The 10862-nt window shown below is 43.4% G+C and overlaps 2 protein-coding genes across 2 annotated transcripts; both read left to right on the top strand.

Annotated features, from left to right (window-relative positions):
- The first annotated feature begins 212 nt into the window (after positions 1-212).
- On the top strand, positions 213-2201 carry LOC126984397 (anaphase-promoting complex subunit 13-like). The gene is made up of 3 exons (XM_050838032.1): positions 213-398; positions 1261-1964; positions 2053-2201. Exon 2 carries the CDS (start codon positions 1679-1681, stop codon positions 1904-1906), a length of 228 nt encoding a protein of 75 aa, XP_050693989.1. The 5' UTR covers positions 213-398; positions 1261-1678; the 3' UTR covers positions 1907-1964; positions 2053-2201.
- A 101-nt stretch (positions 2202-2302) lies between these two features.
- Positions 2303-7521, top strand: LOC126984395 (AN1-type zinc finger protein 1-like). The gene is made up of 5 exons (XM_050838028.1): positions 2303-2492; positions 3349-3453; positions 5984-6139; positions 6292-6474; positions 6835-7521. The coding sequence occupies exons 1-5, from the start codon at positions 2310-2312 to the stop codon at positions 7009-7011; spliced, it is 804 nt and encodes a 267-aa protein (XP_050693985.1). The 5' UTR covers positions 2303-2309; the 3' UTR covers positions 7012-7521.
- Positions 7522-10862: the final 3341 nt, after the last annotated feature.

Genomic DNA, 10862 nt, shown 5'->3' with positions numbered 1-10862 from the left:
GCTTAAAAGTAATAAAGATGTGGTTGAATACGATAATCTGGCATCGCTGCATTGTACGGTAAGTTGGATAGGGGGACAAAGGAAGGAAAGAGGAAAAAAGAAAAGACTTAAAAAGCAAGATGAAAGCGTGAAAACAAGAATAACTAGAAAAAAAGGGACAGAAAGTCGAGGGAATGCGGTGACAGTGATGAAGAGGAGTCAGAGGACGGCCAGCACCAAGGCTTGTCACACCCGCCACACACTCACTCACACACTCACACACACACACCTAGTTACGTACTGTTGGAGTGTGTGAATAAGGAGGGAGGAAGCGATACACAGACTTACAGCTCAGAGGAAGAAGAAGGTTACTCCCCCTGTGTGCCGCGGCCCCGAGTCACCTGTGGGTCAGAGGACAGGTGAGTTGGTGTGCTGCTGGAACACTGATCTCTATGTAGCGTTGAAAATAGAGAGAAAATATTAAATTAAATAAATAAATGAAAGCTACATCCCTTTCCTCCATTCACTCTTTCACTCATTCACTCTCCCACTCGCTCACACTTACTTACTCTGTTACTCACTGACTTACTCACATTCTCTCGTTCATTCATGCACTTACTCTGTTACTCACTGACTTACTCACATTCTCTCATTCATTCATGCACTTACTCTGTTACTCACTGACTTACTCACATTCTCTCGTTCATTCACATTCGGACCGTTACATCTACACTAAGAAAGAGATGAAAGTTGTCTGATAAACACTTCTGTAAGGCTATTTCCAATCTGTAAGGCTATTTCCAATCTGTAAGGCTATATCTGTAAGGCTATTTCCAATCTGTAAGGCTATTTCCAATCTGTAAGGCTATTTCCAATCTGTAAGGCTATTTCCAATCTGTAAGGCTATATCTGTAAGGCTATTTCCAATCTGTCGCTCATTTCCAATCGGACCGTTATTTCCAATCTGTAAGGCTATTTCCAATCTGATAAGGCTATATCTGTAAGGCTATTTCCAACCTGTAAGGCTATATCTGTAAGGCTATTTCCAATCTGTAAGGCTATTTCCAATCTGTAAGGCTGTTTCCAATCTGTAAGGCTATTTCCAATCTGTAAGGCTATTTCCAATCTGTAAGGCTATTTCCAATCTGTAAGGCTATTTCCAATCTGTAAGGCTATTTCCAATCTGTAAGGTTATTTCCAAGGCAAGGGAGAACAGGCCAAGCGAAGCCAAGCCAAAGAATGCCCGTATATTTGTGTTTAATGATTTTCCATTTTCTACAGGCAACCCAAGCCAGGCCAACCCAACTTAAACCAAGACAACCCAACCCAGGACAAGCCGAACCCAACCAACTCAAGCCTATACGAAGCCAAGCCAACCCAACTCAAACCAAGACAACCCAACCCAGGACAAGCTGAACCCAACCAACTCAAGCCAAATACGAAGCCAGGCCAACCCAACTCAAACCAAGACAACCCAACCCAGGACAAGCTGAACCCAACCAACTCAAGCCTATACGAAGCCAAGCCAAGACAACCCAACCCAGGACAAGCTGAACCCAACCAACTCAAGCCTATACGAAGCCAAGCCAACCCAACTCAAGCTCAACCAAACCAACCCAAGACCATTATTAAGCTGAACCAGACCAAGCCAAGCTCACTCTAAGCCAGGTCCAGGTCATTCCAGGGCCATCCCCCTTGCATGGACTCCCAGGTTCAGCTTGATGGGCGGCTGCTGCTGCTGGTGGACACGGCCTGGCTGGTGGACCGCCTGCCCAGCGACGACATAGCGGTGCCGGTGCAGGAGCTGCCGGACCCTGAGCCAGACACCGCCACGCCCCACCAGACCCTCCGGCAGCAGGAACACAAGTGGTGCGACCTCATGCTGACCAACCTCAACGACACGCAGACACAGAACGCCGGGAACTAGGGGATCACGGAAAGACTCATTTGACTGATATTGTTTAACTGACTGGATGATTGTTTAGGTTACTGATTGATTGGCTGAGAAATTGTTTAACTGTTTGACTGACTGACTTTGAGTGATACTGTTTAACTGACTGGATGATTGTTTAGGTTACTGATTGATTGCCTGAGAAATTGTTTAACTGAGCAACTGACTGGCTGACTAACTATTTAACTGACTGACTGATTGGCTAACTAACTGTTTGACTGACTGACTGACTGGTTGACTGTGCCCAGACTAACATATCTAAACTGAATCTAACCCTAAACAGACTAATACCAACCCAACCTCAACCAACCTCATTCAGCCCTTACCCTAACCTAACCAAACCCGAACCAACCTCAACCACAAGCTCAACCAAACCATCATGGAGCTCCCCGACTTGGGCAAACAGTGCGGCGTTGAGTCTTGCCGGCAGCTTGACTTCCTGCCTATCGTCTGTGGGGCTTGTGGGGGCGTCTTCTGCAAGGAACACAGCCTGCCCTTCTACCACCAGTGTGTGAGCGAGGCGGAGGAGGAGAAGACGAGAGAGGAAGGTGATGATAGGAAGGTTGGTAGTGTTGTTTGTGTTCATATATTGTAAGTGAATGAAGGGAGAGAGAAGGAGGAGGAGGAGAAGGAAGGAGAGGGATGGGTTGGTTAAGTTATGTTTGGTATTTATTTTGATATATTGTTCATTTATTTACTTGTCTGCTTTTTGTTTAAGTGGATGAGATGGGAAAGATAGGCCTGAGAGTGTGTAATTTAGGCTTTCTTTTGTCACTAGTATTTACAGGAACATATAAAAAGTCTAAAAATGCTCTTGAAATGGTCTGAATTTTGGATGTTTTGATTTCTGAGGTGAGGGGCACTGTTGCCAGATTGTTGAACTCAGAGCATAGTATTTACTGGTTTCTGACGCCTAACTATTGCCAAGAAACATCAGGAATTAACTATTTCAACGATAATTATAAGTGAATCTCCTTATTGGGGTCCACAAGACAGTTTTTGGGTCGGAAGTCAGTAAGTAACATAAATAAGTAAGTCTTTTCACGTGATTGACTTCTCTTTCAGCCACTTCTTCAGATTCTTTACAGGAGCAGCGAGCAGCGGGCTTTTTTTTGTGCCCTTGTGCTGTCTCCTTTGCTGTAAAAAAAAAAATATATATATACAGTCCGTCCCTCAAATAGTACGGTTTCCAATAGTGCGTTTTCGGTTTTATGTGGATTTTCAGAGATTTTTTTAAGGATTTTTAAATTTCGTGACGAGCATGAAATTTAAAAATCCTAAAAAGTTCTTCCGTGACAATCCATATAAAACCAAAACTGAACTATTGGAAACTGTACTATTTGAGGGTCACCTGTATACCACCACTGCTACACCACTGCTACACCACTGCTACACCTAATACCACCACTACTCCACAGATCACGCGCCACCCCTGCCAGTTTCCGAAGTGTGACGGGGGCGAGCTTACACCTGTTCTCTGCCCTGCCTGTGGCCTGAATTTCTGCCTGGCTCACCGACACCAGGTAGGGAGGAGAAGGAGGAGGAGGAGGAGAGAGGGAGAGTAGATGGGAAGGTTTAAAAATGAGAAAATGAAAACAAGCTTCTAGTCTCTTCACTTAACCTGGTAGCAGCGGGGACCATGTTTCTTAATGGTCCCTCCAAGCGAGAAAAATGAGAAAAAAATCGCCCCTCACACAAACCATTTCATAATATATATCAAAGCATTTGTGATCAGATTATGCATCATCTGTTTTTTGGGTTTATATCATGGCATAAATTTGGCCCGTCGCTGCTACACGGTAAAGCCACAAATTTGGCCTGTCGCTGCTACATGGTAAAGCCACAAATTTGGCCTGTCGCTGCTACACGGTAAAGCCACAAATTTGGCCTGTCGCTGCTACACGGTAAAGCCACAAATTTGGCCTGTCGCTGCTACACGGTAAAGCCACAAATTTGGCCTGTCGCTGCTACACGGTAAAGCCACAAATTTGGCCTGTCGCTGCTACACGGTAAAGCCACAAATTTGGCCCATCGCTGCTACCGGGTTAAGTGAAGACTAATATAGTACCATAGTTGGTTCTCCCAAGTCTGGGGTGTGCAGGTCCGCTGGCAGCCTGCTGTCCCTCGGCATGTCGGGGGCTTTGTGGTGCAGTGGTTAGCACATTCGGCTCACAACCGAGAAAGCCTGGGTTTGATTCCCGGGCGGAGTTGAAAAATTTGGGCGGCTTTTCCGATACCCTACGCCCCTGTCCACCCAGCAGTGAATGGGTACCAGGTATTAATCGGGGGTTGTGTCCCGTCTCCTGGGCTCTGTTCCCTTCTCCTATAATTCCTTCCCCTTCTGTCTCTCTCCGGCACATGACCACAGATGTTGCGCCCACTAAACAAAACTTTCCCTTCTCCTATAACTCCTTCCCCTTCTGTCTCTCTCCGCATATGACCACAGATGTTGCCCACTAAACAAAACTTTCCTTCTCCTATAACTCCTTCCCTTCTGTCTCTCTCCGCATATGACCACAGATGTTGCGCCCTAAACAAAACTTTCCTTCTCCTATAACCTTCCTTCTGTCTCTCTCCGGCAAATGAACACAGATGTTGCGCCCACTAAACAAAACTTTCCCTTCTCCTATAATTCCTTCCCTTCTGTCTCTCTCCGCATATGACCACAGATGTTGCCGACTAAACAAAACTTTCCCTTCTACTATAATTCCTTCCACTTCTTTCTCTCTCCGGCTTATGACCACAGATGTTGCAGAGACTAAACAAAACTTTCCCTTCTCCTATAATTCCTTCCCCTTCTGTCTCTCTCCGGCATATGACCACAGATGTTGCGCCGACTAAACAAAACTTTCCCTTCTCCTATAACTCCTTCCCCTTCTGTCTCTCTCCGGCATATGACCACAGATGTTGCGCCGACTAAACAAAACTTTCCAAACTTTCCCACGGTATGTCTGATTGCATGGATAATGTACGACAGCCACGCACAGGAAACAGTCACCATTGTTAAATATATGCACCAACAATAACAAACACCTTAGGTTATAGTTGATTTTGAGTTGAAAATTATTAGGTAGTATTGTTGCAAGCAGCTGTTTTGCTAATTTACAAGATTGCTAATCATATTATTAACTGTGTAGCAGCGATGGGCCAAATTTGTGGCTTTACCGTGTAGCAGCGACGGGCCAAATTTGTGGCTTTACACCAAATTTGTGGCTTTACCGTGTAACACACGACGGGCAAATTTTAGCTTTACCGTGTAACAGCGACGGGCCAAATTTGTGGCTTTACCGTGTAGCAGTGATGGGCCAAATTGTGGCTTTACCGTAGCAGCGACGGGCCAAATTTGTGGTTTTACTGTAGCGATGGGCCAAATTTGTGGCTTTACCGTGTAGCAGCGACGGGCCAAATTTGTGGCTTTACCGTGTAACAGCGACAGGCCAAATTTGTGGCTTTACCGTGTAGCAGCGACGGGCCAAATTTGTGCCATGATATAAACCCCCAAAAATAGATGATACATAAACTGATCACAAATGCTTTGATATATATTATGAAATGGTTTGTGTGAGTGATGATTTTTTCTCATTTTTCTTGCTTGGAGGGACCATTAAGAAACATGATCCCCGCTGCTACTGGGTTAAACAGCCTTGGCACTGTCCACCACTAAGAAAATTATCAGGCTGTATATTAACAAAACAGCTAACGGAGACAGTACTAATAATTTCTAACTCAAAATCAACTGTGAATAATGGAATTTGTTAATGTTGATGCATAAAAAGAAATTAATTACTGTACATTAAAAAGAAGATTGATATGAAAACTACTACTACTACTACTACTACTACTACTACTACTACTACTACTACTACTACTACTACTACTACTACTACTACTACTACTACTACTACTACTTCTACTACTACTACTACTTAGGTTACGTTCTTAATAATAATAATAATGAAAATGAAAGAAAAACGAGAATTGAATTTAGACATAATGAAACTACTACTACTACTACTACTACTACTACTACTACTACTACTGCTACTGTTACAGCCAGACCACCAGTGCCCCCACCAACCCCAGCAGGGCCCCAGCGAGCAGGAGAAGGCAGCAGCAGAGAAGATTAAGCAGATAGCGGACAGAATGGATGGAGGAGGAGGAGGAGAGAGGAGAGGGAAAGGGAAGAAATCGGAGCAACTTTCCGCTAAGGTGTGTGTGTGTGTGTGTGTGTGTGTGTGTGTGTGTGTGTGTGTGTGTGTGAAAAAAAATAAAAAAATAAAATAAAAATAAAATACTACTTCTACTAATTCTCTCTCTCTCTCTCTCTCTCTCTCTCTCTCTCTCTCTCTCTCTCTCTCCAGGTCCAGCTCATGAAGTTGAAGCAGAAGTCGGAGGGAGAGAAAGGAATCCCATCGGAGGAAAGAATCTACCTCCTTGTCTCCCTTCCCCCCTCCTCCTCCTCCTCCTCCTCCTCTCTGGCTGTCTTCGTCTCCCGCGCCTGGTCTATCGGAAGGGCTATTGACTCTATTGCTTCTATTGCGAAGGTAAGAGTGTGTGTGTGTGTGTGTGTGTGTGTGTGTGTGTGTGTGTGTGTGTGTGTGTGTGTGTTTCTCTCATTTCAATACATCTTTCTCCATTTCTTTCTTCATATTTTTCCTTCCCTTCTTCTTTCCTTTTTTCATTCTCTTCTTCTTCTTCTTCTTCCTATTCCTCCATCTTTCCCTTCTTCTCTTCCCTTCCTTTTCATTTCCTTCCTTCCTTTCTCTTCTCCATATATCAAACTCTCCTATTTCCTTCCTTTTTCTCTCCATTCTCTCCTCTCTCTCTCCCATTCCAACACTTCCATACTCTCTCTCTCCCTCCCTCTCTCTCTCTCTCACACTCTCTCTCTCTCTCCCTCACAGCTCAAGAACCAGAACAACATCACCAGTGCCCCAAAACTCCGCCTCTTCCACCCAACCACCAAAGAGTTACTGGGCCCACCGGAGCAGCTGCTGGGCGACCTCATAGCAACTCAAGTCTTGTTCAACGGGCAGAGTGTGTTGATGGGGTGTGTGGCGGAGGGGTTGACGAGCTTGTGAGGGAACGGAAAGGGAGGGGAAAAGATTGTATGGGGAAAGGAGAAGATATTGATGGTTGAAGATGGAAAGAAAGAAGTGTTTGTAGGGATGAAAATAGAAAAAAAGAATGGTTTAACAGGAGGGAAAGAAGGGAGCTTATGAGAGAAGGGAGGGAAGGAGGGAGCTTATGAGGGAGGGGAGGGAAGAAGGGAGGGAAGGTAGAGGATGATGGGTTAAAGAAAGGAAAGAATTGTACAGAGAGAGAGAAAGAGAAGGACACAGAAGGAAAATAAATAAAGAAAGGAAGGAAAATTTAAAGGATAGAAGAGGAAGGGAAGGAAAAGGAGAAGAAATATATTTGTTTTTTGAGTTTGTTGTTGATGTAAGAAATAAAAATTGTGAAAATGAGGTTTGTAAAAATAAAAATAAAATAAAATGAAAAATATGTTAGATTATTATTATTATTATTATTATTATTATTATTATTATTATTATTATTATTCAGTTTGATAAATAAAGGTTGAAAAATTGTATATGTTTGTATCTTATAATATTAATCCCCCAAAATTATTATTATTATTATTATTATTATTATTGTCTTTCTACACACACACACACACACACACACACACACACAGAGAGAGAGAGAGAGAGAGAGAGAGAGAGAGTGGGCGGGGCTAATGAACAGCGGGGGAAATGGAGTCAGTCTCTCTCTCTCTCTCTCTCTCTCTCTCTCTCTTTATATGTATTTCAAGTGTTATCAAAGCAGAGAGAGAGAGAGAGAGAGAGAGAGAGTAAATAATCAAGAAAATGAAAATAAAGAAAATAAGAAAGTTAATGAAAAATGAAAAAAAATACGAATGCAAAATTTACTTAACAACAACAACAACAACAACAACAATCTCTTCTTTTTTGGTCTTCTTCCTCCTCCTCCTCCTCCTCTTCCTTCCTCTGTTCTTCCCTCCATTCCTCTTCCTTCCTATTCCTCCATCTGTCTAGTCCTCCTCCTCCTCCTCCTCCTCCTCTTCCTCCTCCTCCTTCTCCTCTTCCTTCCTCTGTTCTTCCCTCCATTCCTCTTCCTCCCTTTTCCTCCTTCTGTCTAGTCTTCCTCTTCCTCCTCCTCCTCCTCTTCCTCCTCTTCCTTCCTCTGTTCTTCCCTCCATTCCTCTTCCTTCCTATTCCTCCATCTGTCTAGTCCTCCTCCTCCTCCTCCTCCTCCTCCTCCTCCTCTTCCTCCTCCTCCTTCTCCTCTTCCTTCCTCTGTTCTTCCCTCCATTCCTCTTCCTCCCTATTCCTCCATCTGTCTAGTCCTCCTCCTCCTCCTCCTCTTCCTTCCTCTGTTCTTCCCTCCATTCCTCTTCCTCCCTTTTCCTCCATCTGTCTAGTCCTCCTCCTCCTCCTCCTCCTCTTCCTCCTCTTCCTTCCTCTGTTCTCCCCTCCATTCCTCCATCTGTCTAGTCCTCCTCCTCCTCCTCCTCCTCCTCTTCGAAGAATTGATAGAGAAAAGAAGAAAAAAATAGCTATCTTCCTCCTCCTCCTCCTCCTCTTCCTTCCTCTGTTCTTCCCTCCATTCCTCTTCCTCCTTATTCCTCCATCTGTCTAGTCCTCCTCCTCCTCCTCCTCCTCCTCCTCCTCTTCCGCCTCAAAACAAATACAAACCAGATAAAACTTACATAAAACTGAACAAGAAGGATTGAAGCTCCACGAGGAAGCAATGTAAATATGAAGATAACTTTTGATCCTCCTCCTCCTCCTCCTCCTCCTCCTCCTTGTCTTCCTCCTCAAATTGATACAAAACAGATAAAACTCAAATAAAACTAAGTACGGGAAATCAGAGTTACAGGAATGCTTGAGTTTGTGAAGATATTGATGGAGAAAAGGCTAACGACCATTGATCTTCCTCCTCCTCCTCCTCCTCCTCCTCTTCCTCCTCCTCCTTGTCTTCCTCCTCAAATTGATACAAAACAGATAAAACTCAAATAAAACTAAGTACGGGAAATCAGAGTTACAGGAATGCTTGAGTTTGTGAAGATATTGATGGAGAAAAGGCTAACGACCATTGATCTTCCTCCTCCTCCTCCTCCTCTTCCTCCTCCTCCTTGTCTTCCTCCTCAAATTGATACAAAACAGATAAAACTCAAATAAAACTAAGTACGGGAAATCAGAGTTACAGGAATGCTTGAGTTTGTGAAGATATTGATGGAGAAAAGGCTAACGACCATTGATCTTCCTCCTCCTCCTCCTCCTCCTCCTCCTCCTCTTCCGCCTCAAAACAAATACAAAACAGATAAAACTCACATAAAACTCAATAAGAAGAATTTGAGTTACACAATGAATGCTTGAAACTACCAGAAATTAATGGAGATAGTAAGATAGTTTTTGACCCTTCCCTCCTCTTCTTCTTCTTCTTCCTCCTCCTCCTCCTCCTCCACTTCAAAACAAATAGGAAGATAGTTTTTGATCCTTCCCTCCTCTTCTTCTTCCTCCTCCTCCTCCTCCTCCACTTCAAAACAAATAGGAAGATAGTTTTTGATCCTTCCCTCCTCTTCTTCTTCCTCCTCCTCCTCCTCCTCCTCCACTTCAAAACAAATAGGAAGATAGTTTTTGACCCTTCCCTCCTCTTCTTCTTCTTCTTCTTCTTCTTCCTCCTCCTCCTCCACTTCAAAACAAATAGGAAGATAGTTTTTGACCCTTCCCTCCTCTTCTTCTTCCTCCTTCTCCTCCTCCACTTCAAAATAAATAGGAAGATAGTTTTTAAAACAGAGTAAACGCTTTTCTTCTTCTTCCTCGATCCTCCTCCTCCACTTCAAAACAAATAGGAAGATAGTTTTTGACCCTTCCCTCCTCTTCTTCTTCCTCCTCCTCCTCCTCCTCCACTTCAAAACAAATAGGAAGATAGTTAAAATTTAAAACAGAGTATACTCCTTTAAATTCTTCCTCCTCCTCCTGAGTCCCTCAAAACAAATAGGAAGATAGTTTTTGACCCTTCCCTCCTCTTCTTCTTCCTCCTCCTCCTCCTCCTCCTCCACTTCAAAACAAATAGGAAGATAGTTTTTGATCCTTCCCTCCTCTTCTTCTTCCTCCTCCTCCTCCTCCTCCTCCACTTCAAAACAAATAGGAAGATAGTTTTTGATCCTTCCCTCCTCTTCTTCTTCCTCCTCCTCCTCCTCCTCCACTTCAAAACAAATAGGAAGAAAAGGTTAAAATTCAAATAACATAGAGTAAACGCATTTAAGTTGTTCCATCGATGCTTGAGTCCCGAAGAAATTCATGGAGAGATAGGAAGATAGTTTTTGATCCTTCCCTCCTCTTCTTCTTCCTCCTCCTCCTCCTCCTCCACTTCAAAACAAATAGGAAGAAAAGGTTAAAATTCAAATAAAACAGAGTATACGCATTTAAATTGTTCCATCGATGCTTGAGTCCCTAAGAAATTAACAGAGATAGGAAGATAGTTTTTGATCCTTCCCTCCTCTTCTTCTTCCTCCTCCTCCTCCTCCACTTCAAAACAAATAGGAAGAAAAGGTTAAAATTCAAATAAAACAGAGTATACGCATTTAAATTGTTCCATCGATGCTTGAGTCCCAAAATTAATGGAGAGATAGTGTTTCTTTCCTCGTCACAGAATATTTCCCTGTGTTCCCAAGTGACTATATAGGCGGATTAGCGCTTTTCTATACAAGATTAAAAACAAGACAAGAAAATGAAAATGGCGAAACAAAGAAAAGATAAAACTCATATAACAAAGGGAAATTAAAACTCGTAAAACTTCTCCTCCTCTGCCCCCTCCCACCCCCCACCCCCCCCAAAAAAAGAGAGAAGTTCAAAAAAGATGATTCAGAAACGGGCACAGAGGAGTCTTGATACTAAAATAT

Source organism: Eriocheir sinensis, chromosome 57 (assembly GCF_024679095.1).
Source record: "Eriocheir sinensis breed Jianghai 21 chromosome 57, ASM2467909v1, whole genome shotgun sequence".
NCBI lineage: Eukaryota > Metazoa > Arthropoda > Malacostraca > Decapoda > Varunidae > Eriocheir > Eriocheir sinensis.
Note: the sequence above shows the minus strand (reverse complement) of the source record. Positions and strands in the feature narration are given on the sequence as shown.